This window comes from Notolabrus celidotus, chromosome 5 (genome assembly GCF_009762535.1).
Source record: "Notolabrus celidotus isolate fNotCel1 chromosome 5, fNotCel1.pri, whole genome shotgun sequence".
NCBI lineage: Eukaryota > Metazoa > Chordata > Actinopteri > Labriformes > Labridae > Notolabrus > Notolabrus celidotus.
The window spans coordinates 1,224,003-1,243,651 of record NC_048276.1 but is presented as its reverse complement, the minus strand read 5'-3'; the positions used below and the strand labels follow the sequence as shown (position 1 = coordinate 1,243,651).

General features: G+C 41.0%; 2 protein-coding genes across 2 annotated transcripts in view; one reads left to right on the top strand and one right to left on the bottom strand.

Moving 5' to 3' along the window:
- Positions 1-19,649, top strand: part of LOC117813322 (gamma-aminobutyric acid receptor subunit beta-2-like) — a 196,973-nt gene that overhangs the window by 37,207 nt on the left and 140,117 nt on the right. The window lies entirely within an intron of this gene.
- Positions 1-19,649, bottom strand: part of LOC117812377 (gamma-aminobutyric acid receptor subunit alpha-6-like) — a 62,194-nt gene that overhangs the window by 21,331 nt on the left and 21,214 nt on the right. Inside the window, exon 2 of the mRNA XM_034683086.1 lies at positions 11,093-11,373. Coding sequence (XP_034538977.1) covers positions 11,093-11,373 — 281 coding nt within the window. The remainder of the gene's footprint in view (positions 1-11,092; positions 11,374-19,649) is intronic.

Sequence of the window (19,649 nt, the reverse complement as noted above, 5' to 3'; positions counted from 1 at the left end):
TGACTGTATAGACACGTATAGATGCAGTCTCAGTGAAGTCAACCTTTATAACGTCGCTCACACTACAAGAATAACTCACAACTCATCCAGAGACAGGCAAACAACAACGTGCATAACTCTTATCTTTAAAATAAAACACTCACACCACTACAGTGTCATAAGTGAAGAAGTGATATCCCAGGATGTAAACATTTTTTATTGGACTGTAAAAAATGCTATTTTATGACTCTAACGGGATTTTATTGACATTTGTAGCCAGCGTCCTCTGGCCATTTGAGGAATTGCAGCTTTTATTTATTTATTATTGGCTTATTTAATAAGGACAGTGCACATTCACCAACATTTAATCAGTGTGCTTCAATGTTAATATGCCAGAGTTAGCACAATAGCTACAAGAGCACAAGACCAACAACTGCTTGGAACTCATTACTGAGTAAAATCAGAGAGTTTACAGCTTTGCTGAATTTAAGTCCAGGATGAAATCACGGCTAAAATCAACCAGATCATGTACTCATCACACTTAAATACAACGGCCTTCATAGTGTAGTGCTTTTAGCTATTTATATTGAATTATTGTGTTGGTAGTTTTGATGTAAATGTATCCCTGTTGTTTTATAGTAGTTATGTATTATTGTGTAGCTGTTTAAATGATGTACTATTTGTCTAAAATGTTTCTAAAACCAAAGACATGGTTATTGACTTCAGAAGGAGCAATCACATGAGTGAAGTGACTCAAATCAAGGGTCAGCCTATTGAGTCTGTGCAAACTTATAAATACCTTGGGAGCGTCATTGACATGAAACTGAACTTTGAGGCAAACTGTGCAGCAGTGTGCAAAAAGGCTCACCAGCGTCTGCATTGCTTGAGAAAACTAGCTTTCTTTCACATTGATCGAACAATCATGACCATGTTCTACCATGCTTTTATCAAATCTGTTGTGTCCTTCTCCCTAGTCTCATGGTTTGGCCAAATCACTCTGAAGGAAAGGAACTCTTTAAACCAGATAGTTAAATGGTCAAGCAAGTTGATTGGTGAGCCACAGGCATCCACAGTTTCCCTGTACACTAACCAGTTACAGCGGATAGCCACCTCTATTTAAATAATGCCTCACACCCTCTGCACGGTGATCTCCAGCTTCTTCACTCTGGAAGACGGTTTTTTAGTCCCAAGGTGCAGGACACAGCGTCACAAGAAGAGCTTTGTTCCTGCTGCTGTTACTGAGCTGAACAAACAATAGCTTTTATTTTCTCACACAGTCAGCCTCCAATCTTATGACTTGAGCCCAGATTGTCTTATTTATTCATGTGATTCCATTGTTTTTATTGGTTGACTGTTTTCTGATATGCTTTTTAAAATGGAACCTTTAGCACTTTTATCATTTTATCATTTTATCATGTCTTCATTTTACCATTTTTAGTGTTAGATTAGTTTTTAGGATATTTTTGTATGTTTTGCACATTAAGTAGATTGTTCTGTCTGAAGTCTATCTTGTAATTTTGTATCCACCTAACATCTCACTGGCTGCAAAACAAGTTTACCTACAGGTACAAATAAAAGTAACCTGAACCTTTTTAACAGAGGCCTCCTGCCCAGGGACTACAGATGCAAATTAGCTGCTAGCTAACTCTGGTACAACTAAATGGCTGTACTCTGTCCCTGTTGAAACAAACAAATCAATGAAAAATAAAAATAATTAAAAAAATAATTTCATCCCTAGTTCTAAGGCATGCACTTACATAAAGCTACGACACAGAGATGATGGACTATGAGTGATGGATGTATGGATAAGGTGTAGATATTCATGTAGAGGGAGGGGGTTGTATGTATGTAAGAGTGTTTATGAGCGTCTCATGTTTGTGTAAGGTTACTCTATCTGACTCTATCCATATAGCACAGCAGGAGGTGCACAGGGGTTGATCTCTGTAGGCGCTGTGTGGGAGTGAATACACATTTGGATCATTACTGGTGGGTGGTGGTTTTAGGTATATGTATGTTAATGTACTTTCTATATTGAATCATGTGGAGCATGGCAGAAAGTACCTTAGATATTCACCTATCACTCTCTGTCCCTGTTTATGTTCATAAAGCATGAAACAAAGAGAATGAGAATAAAAGTGAACCTCAGACAGATGGATGGAGATAATTATTACTCCTTCTGCAGAGAGCATGATGTGGACCGAGGTGACAACAATATGAAGGTTTACCTAAAGTGTATAAGTGAAGACTGAACACTCACACCTAACATTCTGCATGCTTACACACAGCATTTCTTATGTTGTGGAAACCACACATGAACGATTGCATGAATACAAACTTAAGACTGTTTTGTGTTTATAAGCTCAATGCTGAACGTGTCTGATTGGTAGATTAACCTCAGTGTTTTTATTCCTCCCTCCGTCCACAATAACATCACACACATCTGTGATTCTCTTGATTTCTCTTTCTTTCATTAGTTTTTATTTGTTCTATCTTGTTTGTATGTGTGTGTACTTTTCAAAAGAAGAAGCTGTGATTCTCTTGATTTAGCAGCTTGTAACAGTAGTCTTCTCTCAGCCCAGCGTGAATGCGTCTCTCCTCCCGGTGTTCCGCTTTTAAAAGTGACCCTGTAAACTGGAGACCTTCAGCTGAACGTGTCAGTGTTTGTGGAGTTTACACAGCTGTTGAAACACAGAGGGAGTTCCTGGGAATGCAAACTAGTTTAGTTTTTATTAAGATTTCAAAATATCCTCATCAGATATTTAATGATGGTCTAAAGACGTTTATGAGGGATGCATCCGGCTGAGAGTCTCCAGTTAACAGGGTCGCCGTTTAAACCAAAACACCGGTCGATCTCTGCGATCACGGCTTTTTGAGTTCAAAAGGATTTTAAAGCCGTGTTGAAACGTCTTTGCTACTCGCGCTTATCTCCTCTCACGTGTTGATTCAGTGAATCCATCTGTGATGAAATATAGCACCATCTAAAACAGACCAGCTGAGTCTCTTCATGCTAACAGGCTAACTGTTGTGTTGATTCATTCATTGCTTTTTCCATGTTTTTAACCGCAGGTGCAAAATTTTCACTTTTTTTCATGTTTTTCTGCTTTTGGAGCACAATTTCAAATTTGAAAAAAAAAAAATGTCAACAGGCTCCGGGTCAACTTTTGTCTTTTTTTTTTGTCAAATTTTTTTGTCAACTTTTTTGTCAAACTTTTTTTTATTACAATATTTTTTTTTTCCAAATTTTTTTTTCAAAACTTTTTTAACAAAAAAAAAAAACATTTCTCAATTTTTTTTCTCGAATTTTTTTTTAAGTTTTTATTTTTACATTTTTTTTTTTTTTTTTACATTTTCAAAAAAACATTCACAGTCATTGTTTTTTCCATCTGTGATGAATGGCATTCATTTTTGTGTTACTGCCCTCTACTGGTCTGGTGGTGTAGTGCCAAAGGATTTTAAAGCCGTGTTGAAACGTCTTTGCTACTCGCGCTTATCTCCTCTCACGTGTTGATTCAGTGAATCCATCTGTGATGAAATATAGCACCATCTAAAACAGACCAGCTGAGTCTCTTCATGCTAACAGGCTAACTGTTGTGTTGCTCAGAATGATACCTGCCTGTCCGTCTGCTTCTATGGTGTCATCTGTGATGAATGGCATTCCTCTTTGTGTTACTGCCTTCTACTGGTCTGGTGGTGTAGTGCTTTTACTGTTTTTTCTTCATACGTCACTGGCCTGATTTGCACAATCTACCCGGGACTTCAGCCCGTGGTCGAAACGCAGACAACAATGGGGGACCAGGAACCTTTTAGTTCAGGGGGAAGTAGTCCTAGGGGCTGAAAGACCCAGGAACTCTTAGTCTTATGGGACTAAGCAAAGTCCTTAAAGCAGCTAAAAGCTTTAGGGTTAATTATTTTTTCTCTACAAAATCCATCCCCTCTTATTGCTCCAACCAAAAAGTCTCGTCAGCTTTTTCTGTCACTTCCAATTTGAAGATATTTGTTCACATATTCTGCAGCGGACCTCATCCTCTGCACGTTAGAGCAAGAACAGCTTCACGCCACAGACCACAAAGTGTCGTCCACACAAGCCAAAGACCCAAAATGCCAAACTGACATTTCCCTCAATGATTTCCAATGTCTGTCATAAACGTGTCCTTTGGTTTCTGCTGATCCATTATTCATGTCATGTTTTGTCATCAGCATACCTCTCCTGTGTAAACCTGTGCGTCTCCTCACCTGAGCAGTGATCACCTGACCAACCCTGTGAATGCTAGCACCTGTAGCCGAGCCTATAAATAAGGGTCCCTTCTTTTTCCTCTCCCAGTCTTCTTATTCTTCTTCTTCTGCTTCTTCTCCTCCTCCTCCCACGACTGTTTTTATTTTCTGTTAATTTCCTGCACCACATACTGCACCACCTACACACACACACCACACTGACAATGCATGCAGTGCCCTTGACACACACTGACAAACACCCCCTTCGCCTTTGTGCTCACAGTTGTATATTTGATTCATTAAATACGCCATGTATCTTATGTTTGTTATGAGGTTTCCATTCTTATTACGACTCTACCTGACAGTCACAACAGGTCGTAGTGTTTTAAATCGTGACTAGTGGAGGGCTATTTCCATTCCTGATGATACACCATTGTTTTTTTTTCTTTTTTCTCTGTGTAATGAAGAGTCTTCCCTCCTACATATTTGTTGAAAGCAGTCATTTTCCATGATGCATCCCTCCCACTCTCTCTTTCTCTCAGTGTAACTCGCTCTCACGCACATGCAGAAAGCACACAGCAGAAAAACAAACCACAAACCGCGGCCCCTCGCGTCCATCTCTGCGTCCCGCTGCACAGACGACCACACGTCCCAGCTATCGCAACCCCCCTCCTCTCCCCTCCCTCCCTCCATCACTCGGCCTCATTGTGGTGGCTGCCCTCCTCCTGCTTGTGAACCCGCAGTGATCTGCTGGATATTCCCTTAATCTATGGCGCTTACATAATCTGCAGCAACATCGTTTACAGAGCCACAGCCTGTCTCCTCTCGTCACTCTCTGTGGTTACTACTTAGTTACGGGGCAGAATACAGACCAAGAGGGATGGAGGGATGGAGGGATGATAGATGTACAGTAGCTGGATGGATGGATAGATGGATGGATGGATAGATGGTGTACAGTAGCTGGATGGATGGATGGATAGATAGATGTACAGTAGCTGGATGGATGGATGGATAGATAGATGTACAGTAGCTGGATGGATAGATGGTGTACAGTAGCTGGATGGATGGATGGATAGATAGATGTACAGTTGCTGGATGGATGGATAGATAGATTGTACAGTAAATGGATAGATAGATAGATGTACTGTAGCTGGATGGATGGATAGATGTACTGTAGCTGGATGGATGGATAGATGTACTGTAGATGGATGGATGGATAGATAGATGTACTGTAGATGGATGGATAGATAGATGTACTGTAGCTGGATGGATAGATAGATGTGCTGTAGCTGGATGGATGGATGGATAGATAGATGTACTGTAGCTGGATGGATGGATAGATGTACTGTAGCTGGATGGATAGATAGATGTACTGTAGCTGGATGGATGGATGGATAGATAGATGTACTGTAGCTGGATGGATGGATAGATGTACTGTAGCTGGATGGATGGATAGATGTACTGTAGCTGGATGGATGGATAGATGTACTGTAGCTGGATGGATGGATAGATAGATGAACTGTAGCTGGATGGATAGATAGATGTACTGTAGCTGGATGGATAGATAGATGTACTGTAGCTGGATGGATGGATGGATAGATAGATGTACTGTAGCTGGATGGATGGATAGATGTACTGTAGCTGGATGGATGGATAGATAGATGTACTGTAGCTGGATGGATGGATAGATGTACTATAGCTGGATGGATGGATAGATGTACTATAGCTGGATGGATGGATAGATAGATGTACTATAGCTGGATGGATGGATAGATAGATGTACTGTAGCTGGATGGATGGATAGATAGATGTACAGTAGCTGGATGGATAGATAGATGTACTGTAGCTGGATGGATAGATAGATGTACTGTAGCTGGATGGATGGATAGATGTACTGTAGCTGGATGGATGGATAGATAGATGAACTGTAGCTGGATGGATGGATAGATGTACTATAGCTGGATGGATAGATAGATAGATAGATGTACTGTAGATGGATGGATAGATAGATAGATGTACTGTAGATGGATGGATGGATAGATAGATGTACTGTAGATGGATGGATGGATGGATAGATGTACTGTAGATGGATGGATGAATAGATGTACTATAGCTGGATGGATAGATAGATGTACTGTAGATGGATGGATAGATGTACTGTAGATGGATGGATGGATAGATAGATGTACTGTAGCTGGATGGATAGATAGATGTACTGTAGATGGATGGATAGATAGATAGATGAACTGTAGCTGGATGGATGGATAGATGTACTATAGCTGGATGGATAGATAGATAGATGTACTGTAGATGGATAGATAGATAGATAGATGTACTGTAGATGGATGGATAGATAGATAGATGTACTGTAGATGGATGGATGGATGGATAGATGTACTGTAGATGGATGGATGGATAGATAGATGTACTGTAGATGGATGGATGGATAGATAGATGTACTGTAGATGGATGGATGGATAGATAGATGTACTGTAGATGGATGGATAGATGTACTGTAGATGGATGGATAGATAGATGTACTGTAGATGGATGGATAGATAGATGTACTGTAGATGGATGGATAGATAGATGTACTGTAGATGGATGGATAGATAGATAGATGTACTGTAGATGGATGGATGGATGGATAGATGTACTGTAGATGGATGGATAGATGTACTGTAGATGGATGGATGGATAGATGTACTGTAGATGGATGGATAGATGTACTGTAGATGGATGGATGGATAGATGTACTGTAGATGGATGGATGGATATATAGGTTATTGTATAATGTGATGACTGACATGTACGGATGTGTCCTTTACTTCGGATTAAGTAAGTGCATATATGTGTTGGAGTTAGCGCCGAGGATTATATGTTGATGTGTGGGACTGTGAGGCGCAGATAAAGTGCACATTTTCTCACTTTGTTACTGTGGACAGCAAAAAGAGAGAGAGAGAGAGAGAAGGAGAGAGAGAGAGAGGCAGAGGCAAAAGAAGGATGGTCAAGAGATGTGTTTGTGTTTGCATGTGGGATAGAGAAAGAGAGAGTGTCCTGAGCGCAGAAGGCTCACATGAAGCCCACAGCAGGGGGGCTGGAGGAAACACAGTAAAATGCTGGATCATGTCATGTTAGTACGGTTTATATATATGTGTGTGTGTGTGTGTGTGTGTATGTGTGTGTGTGTGTGTGTGTGTGTGTGTGTGTGTGTGTGTGTGTGTGTGTGTGTGTGTGTGTGTGTGTGTGTGTGTGTGTGTGTGTGTGTGTGTGTGTGTGTGTGTGTGTGTGTGTGTGTGCTTGAAAGGGAGGCAATGGATGACGAAGGAAAGTAAACTTAAACAGTTTTAATTCTACACGGCATGTGAAGACAAACACACGACATGAAACAACACGGCGTGACGCGACAATACGATGCTATATATGACACGTAACAACACAACCCAATATGGCGTGACGAGATGAGACTGGATGAATATGTTAGTGAGGGTTCTGTTAGACGTTCAAAATGCAGGACATTTCTGTCTGTGTGAGTAATCTGTCTGTCAAAAGCAAAAAAGTATCAGCAATGCTGCTGCATCCTATCCTGGTTTGGTCACACCCAACACCTGGCATGCAGCACACATTTAGAGCTAAACAACAAAAGGACAAAATCAGGGAGCCGGCTCTCTCTCTGGATGTGAGCCGGCTCTTCTGATTCAGTATAAAGCATCGACTCTGCAGAGCTGCAGCTTTTGATCATGCATCACTACAATAAGACATGAAACGACACACAACATGTTATGACATGACAGGATGCAACAAACAGAAAGTCATGGACATAGAATTACAGATTTAAAGAGGTAAAAATGAAAACATATATATAATCAATGTTAATGCATTTTAAATTTAAAACTCCCAGAAAATGATATTCATGAACTTTAAAAACTTCCCAGCTTTTTCAGCTTTAGCACACTTTATTATTCATGAAAGTAAAACTCTAAAGCACTTTTGGATGAAGGTATTTCTACATTAAAAAAACAACGATGCATCCAAAATGATGAATTATGAAGGAAACAGATCATGCACCGGTACGCTCCTTTATCACCAGACGCACAAGTTTTCTTTCACTGCTATCTTTTTCCTTCTCCGCTCTCCACTTCATGTGCCGAGTGAAGCAGATGTGTTTACATACCGTGCAAATAGAGTAAATTGAAATAGAGGAAGAGCCGATCATTGAAAGTGTTACATAAGGGCGAAAAGCTGAGAAAGGATTAAGACAGAAAGAGAGACAAACAGAAAATGACAGACAGGAGGAGGATGAGGAGACAAGATTAGCGAGTGACAAGAACTGAGCAAGTCCAAGCGGAGAGATGGAAGACGTGACGAGTGTGGAACAAAACATCAAGACGCAAGATTGCATGTATGTATGCAGAGATGTACCTGACCTCAATACTGCCGGCCACGGGCAATACTCGGTCTGATTCCAGTTAACCCTTTACACCCAAATGAAACACACTGCAACTGATATTACATCTCATCTTCTCCATAACTTAATACAGCCACAAGAAGGACGAATAATCAAACTGCTGGAGTCATTTCACTATTTTATAACAGTGCAAACAGGAAGTGCAACTGGACCCTTCAAAGTGCAACTTCAAGAGAAAAATGTAGACAAATTTAACTTTGTGGTTTTACTGAGTGAAAACCCTGAACAACCTTTTATCTGCACTTAGCAAAATGTCCCTCCAAAAGAAGCACAGTGTAGTGAATAGAAATGCTAAAGGTTAGCTAATGCTACCAAAACTGGACTCAGGGTCCCTTTGATATATCTGCATTTTATGATGTCATGTTATAAGTTTTAAAAAATTACAAAGACAAAGCATATTTTATTCTTTAAGTGTAAAAAATTCTAAAAAGGAAGGAAGTTTATAAAATGATTTGTACATAACAACAGAGGTAAGCTAGTTAAGCTCAGTTTATTGTGCTGTCCTCATGCTACAGGCTTCTAGTCCAGGAGTTGTTATTAATTAATGACCGTCTCCCTGTCAGTCTCCCTGTCAGTCTACCTGTCCTCAGGACGTTTATGATATCAAAACATTTATTTGAACTTCTGAATTTTTACAGGCCTCAGGGTATAGCAAGTGAGCTAACCTTTAATGTCAATGCTAACGGCTGCAGCTGTAATTAATTAAACAGAGGCAGAAGAAAAAAAGAAATGACCTGCAATCTTTTAAATACAATACAACAGAGTTCCCCCTCTGATTCATTTCTCTAAATCAGTGTTTGGAGACTGCTACTTAGCTTAATCACCTTGTGTTAGCCTAGCATAAACTGCTAACAAGATAAATACCAGAGGTGAGCACAATCAATATAAAAATATAACTCAGATCACCTAAATCCATGAGTGGCAACGATGACTCTCATAAAAGTTGTGAAAAAGACACGAAGAAGAATGTTATCAAGTTGCTTTAGCGCCAGTTTCTGATTCTTTTATTTGAAATATCTGAATTTATTACAAACTTTGCAGTTTAGAACATTAACAGGGTTCCCACTCTTTTCCAGAGATCATTTCCAGGACATGTTCAGTGATGATCAAGCTGGTATGACAGTCTAAACTTAGTTCCTAATTTAGTTCCTAAATAGTCTAATATGTTCCTCTCAGTGGAAGTCTACATTGAAAGACATGCAGTCTATGGCTATCAATGAAATCATCTCTTACATGCTTAAAAATGATGGCAAATTAATTATAGAATGCAACTGCAGATGTACAGTACTTCACTTTATTAGTGCAACCAAGCAACAATGATGGGCAACATCTCAGCTTTCTCTTTTCACAAAAAATATATAATGAGCTAAGTAAAACAAAAAAAGAGCCAGCAAAGGACTCTGGAAGCTTCCTTACTGAAATAAATAATAATAATAATCAGAGGATCAGAGCTTTAATGACCTAAATAGAACTGAATGACAAAAATGCCACAAATGTTGAATGGGGATGTGTTTTTTTAACCTTGTCAGGTCACACACAGTCATGTTGGAATAATTTTCCAGGACATTTGACTTTTTCTCCCATTTTCCAGGTGTTTCCCAGGACTGGAAAACTGGTCAACTATTTTCCAGGTTTTCCAGGTTTTCCAGGACGCGAGGGAACCCTGATTAAACTCCAAAAGTCTATGAAGTTGTAAAACTTGTAAAAACAACACAAAGAAAAACCTTCATTCACTGGTGAGGTAGTTACTTTCACAATAACAGCTGAGATCCAAGCAGAGGTCTAACTACAGAATGCACATGCACCGACTGATAAAAACTCTCTCTAATGTATTAAACTTTTCATTAAGGACAGATCTGATGAATACATTTTGACATTATAATGAACTAAACTAGGTTGTCTTTGGGAGGACCCAAACCCCTGACACATTCAGCTGAAAGTCACTCCAAAAACCAAAACACTGTCCCTCTTATTGGATTTTTTCTATGTTCTATAAATCCACCATTGGAATATTGATTCTGACAAATAGACGTGCAACAACCAGACATTGTGATGCTAGAGGCATCTTTACTGCAATCTTCAAAGTTTGTAAACTGATCCAGATGAATGCTTCAAACCCTGACTCTCCTGTAAAGATGCACTCACATCTTTTTGAATGACATCAGCCATGTCTACGAGACACCCCTGCAGACTTTCAGAAGAGTCATACACATCAGTAACTTCATGAAGAGATGTAGAGTCATGCATCATGAAGCTTGTCTCCTATTGATGGCAGATAAGTAAACACCAGTAACCCTCACCCTGCATGAAACCTACATGAACATGACAAGCCGACAGTGCAGCCTGTCAGTCTCTGTGAGGTTGAAACTTCAGTCAGGTCAGACTTGTCTTGCATGTAAAAGCATAAACAACAACAAAGTGAATCAGACTTACTGAGGAAACTTCTGAGTCGTTCCCAGTGGCTGCAGCCGGAGCGGCCGCTGCTGCCGCCGCTGCCTCCTGAGCCGCTGCCTTCATGGCGGCTGCCTTCCTCAGCTCCCGGTTGGCTTGCAGGGTGGAGAAGTAGTTGACGGCTGCAAACTCAATCAGGGCGGAGAAGACGAAGGCGAAGCAAACGGCGATGAACCAATCCATGGCTGTGGCGTAGGAGACTTTGGGGAGGGAGTGGCGGGCGCTGATGCTGAGGGTGGTCATGGTCAGGACGGTGGTGATACCTGCACACAGGGAGAAGAGGGAAGTGAGGAACATGGTGTTTGTGATTTCCTCTCTCTGTTGTGAAATGTTTCTGACTTTGTAAGGATGGTGTGACATTCACTTTGATGAAGTTGTTGCTCAGAGTAAGATTTGTCTCATGTTTGGAGTTAAATCGGCTTTAAATACAAATCTGAAGCACACTCTTAAAGCTCTCTCTCCACAATGAAGTTATAGACTTGATGTACCGACATCCATAAAGCTCAGTGAACGCACTGTTTCCTATTTAATCTGCAGAAATGGAACAAGACTTGGAATAGCCAACAATAGAGTCTAATGCAGGCATGTCCAAAGTATGGCTCAGGGGCCAATCGCAGCCCAAGGTCCATTCATTCATGGCCCCAGCTTCCATCTTAAAACATGTTATTTATAGCAAAGAAATGAATCACATTCTGAATCATCTGCAAGACGGCAATAAAGAACACAAGAACTCTTAAAGTTGACAGGTTTTCAAATGAATGTTTTTATCATGATGTGAAAATGTTCTAAAAGTTCAGAAGACACAAAAGAGGACGCAAGACAAGATCAGAATTCTGAAATTGTGCAGAAAAGGCAAAATTTGGTGCAGAAAATGTGTTCAAAAAGAATGATTTTGTTCTAAAATGTTGTCTGCTGGTCAGAAGAGTCTTAAAAACAACATGAAGAAGAAGTGTGATGAAATCCAGATCATGATCCTGCCATAGGAAAATAATGATAATAATTATAATAATAATAATAATTGTCCGACTGAATGAAAAACATTCTCCTCCAGAAGAAGATAAAGTTTGCCAATGTTTATGTGGCTTGTGGAGAACTGAGGAATACCTAGCTACTGATTTATTGAGAGATATACAACTATTATACGGCTGCACGGTGGTGCAGTGGGTAGCGCTGTTGCCTCACAGCTAGAAGGTTCCTGGTTCGAATCCCTGGCCGGGCGGGTGCCTTTCTGTGTGGAGTTTGCATGTTCTCCCCGTGCATGCGTGGGTTCTCTCCGGGTTCTCCGGCTTCCTCCCACAATCCAAAAACATGCTCAGGTTGATTGATCACTCTAAATTGCTCGTAGGTGTGAGTGTGCGTGAATGGTTGTCTGTCTCTCTGTGTTAGCCCTGTGATAGGTTGGCGACCTGTCCAGGGTGTACCCTGCCTTCCGCCCGAAGCCAGCTGGGATAGGCTCCAGCCCCCCGTGACCCCAAAACGGGATAAGCGGTCAAGATAATGGATGGATGGATGGATACAACTATTATGATTACTAAGTAGGAGCCACTCACCCTGAGGTATTCTGACAGCATCAAATGTGGCCCTCTTTGAAACCCCTGATCTAATGCCTTGAGTCTTAAAGCGAAGCTAAGCTTACTTCCTCTTGGTCCTGGCTTCAAACTGACCATCTGTTATTTTATTTGTATTATTATCATCTATCTTTATTTTAAACCCAAATGTTGAACTCCTCCTTTAATGTCCTTCTGTTGTTCAATTCCTCCATAAGATAAAGGATGTATCTGAATGGACAGACATGATTTATTGACTTTACTCTCTGTTGAGTGAACAGAAATGTTCCAGGGAGAAGAAGAGAGTCTGAAAGTCTTTGTTTGTTTCTGATTATGAAAAAGAAAACCTGTCATGTGACTCAACATTTGGGAGTGTTTGTCAATGAACGACAATGGAGAGGCTTGATTATAAAAGATCACTGCAATCACTTTGATTTGATGAACAAATACAAACTCGCACATACACATAAACACATTTACAGTATTTATTCTGAATATATCAGTAAAAAAAAGAGGAGTAATATCTCACATTTATCCCTTCTCTGGACTCCTGGGTTCATTCTCTTAAAAACAACACATCAGGTCTTCTCACCAAAGCTGTTTTAGCATTAAGCAGCAAACACAAACGGCAGCATCTCTTTGGAAATAGCAATTTCATCTCTCTCAGTGAAACCAACCATCTGGCACAGAACGTCTGGGATCACTACAGCCTCACAGAGAGGAAGCAATTAGAGAGCTCTTGTCTCCAGAGTTTATCAGACCACAATGTTGCAGACATGAGTCAAGGCTACGGGTTAGCATGCACCTTCATCACTGACACGCAGGTCTGCAGAATATCAAACTAGCACTGAGTTTATTTTCAACATTTTTAAAAGTTTCATGAATTTACTGAACTGGAAATTCTAACTGAGAGACTTAAATCTGTTATCAATCCAAAGAGCTGGATGATTTTAATGAGGGGAGTGTTCTGGTCTTTATTTGTAGAGTGTTTGATGCTGTATTGTGAGAGCCAATCAGGGGAGTAGATTTCCTGACTTCCTAGAATGCATCAAAGATTAAAACTTTGGGTATCAGGGTTATACCAGGAGTTCAAATCATCAACACTCCTTTAACACTTTAGTGTAATATCTGAAGTGAAATAATTCAGCCTGGCCCTGCTAACATGTCAAAAGAAAACATTCTCTCTGTGTCCACTGAGACTGTATTTAGATTCTCTTGATTCACAGTAAAATGCCATGAAAGGACTGTATTGCACATTTACGACGGTCCCTGAATGCACCTGCAGTGACAGAGGCTCTGGACAGTCAGTCAGTTCACGGCACTCTGAAATGCATCTTCATCTTTGATGACGAGGAGTTGATCCAAACTTACTAAATGTGTCTGATGTTTCACCAAACTGGATTAAATCAAGCTGTAGACGGTAACCACGGCAACAAGGTCAAACATCAAATATTAAACAGACGTCCCCCCGGTTGTGTCTTTGTCACTAACGCACACCGGGGGGTAAAAATCCTCAATGAAGATGAGACAGATGCATGGAGGTGAGGAGAGCTGGTTCATAAAGCACACCTGCTGCAGGTAGAGACCAAGCTAACACTGAGCCCCTCAGATAAGAACTCAGCCTGTCACAGGAAGTCATCACGCCATCTTTAAAGACACACAGCACAGGGGGAAACATGGAGTCAACATGTCTTTATTCTTTCTTTCTTTCTCTTCTTTCTTTCTTTCTTTCTCTTCTTTCTTTCTCTTCTTTCTTTCTCTTCTTTCTTTCTTTCTTTCTTTCTTTCTTTCTTTCTTTCTCTTCTTTCTTTCTTTCTTTCTCTTCTTTCTTTCTCTTCTTTCTTTCTCTCTTTCTTCTCTTTCTTCTTTCCTTCTTTCTTTCTTTTTCCTTTCTTTCTTTCTTTCTTTCTTTCTTTCTTTCTTTCTTTCTTTCTTTCTTTCTTTCTTTCTTTCTTTCTTTCTTTCTTTCTTTTTTCTTTCTTTCTTTCTTTGTTTCTCTCTTTCCTTCTTTCCTTCTTTCTTTCTTTTTCCTTTCTTTCTTTCTTTCTTTCTTTCTTTCTCTCTTTCCTTCTTTCCTTCTTTCTTTCTTTTTCCTTTCTTTCATTCCTTCTTTATTTCTTTCTCTTTCATTCTTTCTTTTTTTCTTCTTTCTCTCTTTCCTTCTTTCTTTCTTTCTTTCTTTCTTTCTTTCTTTCTTTCTTTCTTTCTTTCTTTCTTTCTTTCTTTCTCTCTCTCTCTCTCTCTCTCTCTCTCTCTCTCTCTCTCTCTCTCTCTCTCTCTCTCTCTCTCTCTCTCTCTCTCTCTCTCTCTCTCTCTCTCTCTCTTTCCTTCTTTTTTCTTTCTTTCTTTCTTTCTTTTTCCTTTCTTTCTTTCTTTCTTCCTTTCTTTCCCTCTTTCTTTTTTTTCATTGTTTCTTTCCTTCTGTTTTCTCTCTTTTATTCCTTTTTTCTTTCTTTCTCTCTTTGTTCTTTCCATGTTTCTTCATCCTTTGTGTCTCCTGGTTCATAAAGCACACCTGCTGCAGGTAGAGACCAAGCTAACACTGAGCCCCTCAGATAAGAACTCAGCCTGTCACAGGAAGTCATCACGCCATCTTTAAAGACACACAGCACAGGGGGAAACATGGATTCTGAATGTCCCACGGTCCAACACTAAAGTTTTCATCTCCTCAACAAAATCAAAACATATGTTGATCAGAGTTTTTATTATCAGTGATGAACTTTAACTCCTCATAGTCTCGTTTTCATCATGAAGAAAGGAGTCGTTGATGAACATTTATTGTCATCATTTCGTTAACAAAATTAACTGGTTGGAAGCTTTCATTTTTACTTCTTCAAATCTGCATTTTGATGTTAGTACTTCAGCAAACTGCAAACCTCTTTATTATAAAGGAGGGAAGCAGAGATATCACTTCTGACCTGAACAGAAGATTACTTTTGAAGTTGACGGGATTGTGAAAGTGTGCAGAGGAACTTGACTAGCAGTTGTTTAGCGCTAGTTGCTAGCTACACCAGGAATACCAAGAAGTTGGGGATCATTTGTGGAAGCATGCATCAATGTTAGGCAACAGCCAGCGGGTCCCACAACGGATCACTTATTGATCACTTGGATTAAATTCAACAAATATGAACCAATCTAAAGGCAGACGAATCGTAGTATTCCTGAGCAATGTCTCTGACAAACGTCAGTCCTTCAGTTTCATGGCACGTAACTCACACGTCACGCCTGGTGGCATTTCAGTTCATTCAAGTCTGCCAAAACGACACGTCAGTAATCTGTCCATAAGCAGACTAACCCTTACCCCGGCTCTGACACACTAAAAATGAGGCCAAATATCTGTAAACATTCTCCAGAAAGCCCGTCCAGTAAGATGACCCGCTGGGGAGCTTTGTTTATCTCTTAATAAGCATCTCACAGTTCAAACCACGGGGGGGACGGGAGGAAGATCAGGGGGGGAATGAATGTGTGGCAAGATGGAGATATCAGACAAACAAATCATATGTATTAAAGGATTTGAAGAGGAAGAAAAAACAGACTTGTTTTGATATTTGAGTCGGCTGAAAAGAGGCGGCGCTGTGCTTTTTTGAAGTCGGACAAACCATTCAGTTATCTAAATTAGAAGCTCGTCTTAAAGACATAAAGACCTGGATGACCAGAAACTCTTACTGCTAAACTCAGAAACAACTGAAGTGATTGTTATCGGCCCCAAACACCTCAGAGAGACCTTTTCTAATAATATAAGTACCTTAGACGGCATTAGTCTGGCATCCAGCACCTCGGCTAGGAATCTAGGAGTCCTATTTGATCAAGATTTATCCTTCAACTCCTAAAATCAGCAAATCTCAAAGTCAGCCTATTTTTACTTGCGCAATATTTCTAAAATTAGACACTTCCTGTCTCAGAGCGACGCAGAAAAACTAGTCCATGCATTTGTTACCTCCAGGTTAGATTACTGTAACTCCCTCTGATCAGGCTGCCCCAATAAGTCTCTAAAGACTCTTCAGCTAGTTCAAAACGCTGCAGCTCGAGTCCTGACTAGAACTAGGAAGAGAGAGCACATCTCTCCAGTGTTAGCTTCTCTACACTGACTCCCAATAAAATGTAGAATAGAATTTAAAATCCTTCTTTTAACCTACAAAGCTCTTAATGATCAGACACCCTCGTATCTTAAAGAGCTCATAGTGTCCTATTACCCCTCTAGAACTCTACGCTCCCAACATGCAGGCTTGCTAGTTGTACCTAAAGTCTCTAAAAGTAGTATGGGAGGTAGAGCCTTCAGTTATCAGGCCCCTCTCCTTTGGAATCATCTACCAGTCAGGGTCCGGGAGGCAGACCCCCTCTCTACTTTTAAGAGTAGGCTTCAAACTTTCCTTTTTGATAAAGCTTATAGTTAGAGCTGGATCAGGCTTGGACCAGCTTTTGTCATGCTGCTATAGGCCTAGACTGCCGGGGGAACTGACACACTGGGATCCTAGCTCACCCCCTTCCCCCCAACCCCTTCATCACTCACTTTAACTCTTCCTGTCCCATTAAAGTTACTAACCATAGACCTTTCTGGAGTCCCTGAGCTCCCTTGTCTCGTAGATTCCTCTGGATCTCTGCTGTAGATTCCTTTTTTGGGTCTTTCTTTCTTTCTCTCTTTCTCTCTTTGTTCTCTCCATGTTTCTTCATCCTTTGTCTCCTTTCCTCACCCCGTCCTTTCCTTCCGTCATTCCTTCACCATTTCTTCTCCTCTTTTTCTTTCTTCTGGTCTCCCTCTCTTCTCTCTTCTCTTAGACCTTTCTGGAGTCCCTGAGCTCCCTTGTCTCGTAGGTTCCTCTGGATCTCTGCTGCTGTGGACGTGGTCCAGACTCCAGCTGCTACAACTACTACTATCCGTCTCCCCACTATCATCTCTCTCTCTCTTCATCTCCCTCTATCCCTCTCTCCAACACGGTCTCAGCAGATGTGTGTCTAACATGAGTCTGGTCCTGCTGGAGGTTTCTGCCTGTTAAAGGAAGTTTGTCCTCTCCACTGTAACTATCTAAATACTGCGAGGTGCAATGCTCATGATGGATTAAGTCTGACCCTGTCTTGGTGTTGGGTCTCTGTTCATAATTTGACATAGAGTGGTCTAGACCTGCTCTGTTTGTAAAAGCGTCTTGAGATAACGTTTGTTGTGATTTGGCGCGATACAAATAAAGATTGATTGATTGAAAAGTTCTAGGAAACTGTTGTGAAGGCTCCAGATTGGATCACTGACTGCGAGCTTCCCTTTGAGCTTCACCTCAAAGTATAGGAAAGTAGAAAAGAGGTCAGTATGGATCTAAGGCCATTCATAAACTCCCTCTGATAAATGAGGATTTGAATATCACTCGACACGTACAGCACAAAAAGGTTCACGGCAGGCTCTCCTCTGAAGCGTCAATCTATCAGAACATGCAAAATAAAACCGACATGAGGTGTGATGCTGCCTCCAGAGAGACGCTCTGACTCAGTGGAAGAGGGTTTCCTCTGACTTGCACACATCCCATCCTTATTAAGTCAGAGAAAGATGCTGACAATGAACATCCCTTTTAATGGCCCATTAACAAAGTACATATCTAATTCACTTTCATCAAGCTAAAGCAAGCAGGGAAAAAGGTCCATTGAGCACTGCTGGCCATGCTTTTACCAAATGTGCGCTGTAGTTGTAGCACATTTCATTAGCAGTGGAGGAACTTATGGGGGATTTAATGCATCTGCTAATGTCTCAGAAGCTTTTCTCCTTCAGCAGTGAAAGCTAGCAGCTCTTCTTTTGCAGACAACCGACGCTGACTGTCTCGAGCTCGAGCAGAAGTTAAATGATCGCTAAAGGGGAGGAGGGACACGTGAAGAAAGCCTGTCAGGGTAGGAAGGAGCGGCGAGAGAAGAAGACAGAAAGAAAAGAAAGAACAAGTGTGGGAGGGAGGGGGATGAAATATAAAGACAGGATAGAGATGAAATGCTCAGGGCGTTTATGTGCTTTTATAGGAAAAAAAAAGCAAGGTACAAATTAGGCCACACTCAATTAAGTCTGTGAGCCTTGTGCTCAGGGGACTTTCAGCTCTTAGAGACTGTTGACAATCCAGCACCGCACATACGATGGCTTAGTGCTTTAAGCACTATCAGGGTGGAGCACATCCATATGGCACTCTCACTTCCAGCTCATTTTTAACTTCCCCGTCTCATGCAATATCAACGGCATCAAAGAAACTTCAATAATAGTATTTTTAGGACAACCTGCTTTCTGTTCTTTATGAGAGACACATGGAACTACTTCTCTATCCCTCTAAGAGCTCATAAGGAGGTCGCTTTGATGGAAGAATCAAACTCCATCACAGTTTGAAGATAAAGTTTAACCTTTTGCTGTAAAAAATCCAATATGTGATGTTTTATTTCCTCCATAAAACATCTTCTAAAATAGCGCGCGTCCCCCGGGTTAGCCCCAAACAGCCAATACACAGAGAGAGAGGTTTCTTCATCTCGCTCCTCAGTATTGAGTGAAATGAAAACAGCAGGACGAGTGAGGTTAATGAGTCGCCACAGATGTGCTTTCAGCATGGGGTTCTCAACTTCTGCACCATCACTAATGATTGGGATCTATTCTCTGCAGAAGTGCGCAGGCTTGTTGGAGATCTGGCTCGCCTCCAAAGACAAGTGCAGACTCACAGAGCCAGGCAGAGCTCCTCCGCTCAGCTGCAGTTTGTTGAGAATTACGCAAAGTGAAATTGAATCATAGAATAGCCGGGATCTCTGCACTCTTCTTCTGCACACTCCCCCCCCCTTTTGTCCTCTGTGCTTTGTCTTCCTGTCTCCCTCATTCCACTTAGTCTCTGTCTTTGTTCAGTGTCTCTCACCCTCTCTCCGCTCCCCAGGCTAGAGCTTGATGGCAACTGTAGCGTAATGTAATGTGAGCAAGCGGAACCTGTGAGTGCTCGGCTGAGGGCCAAGTAAACATCCTCCCTCTCTCGGCCCCTTCCATGACCAATTTT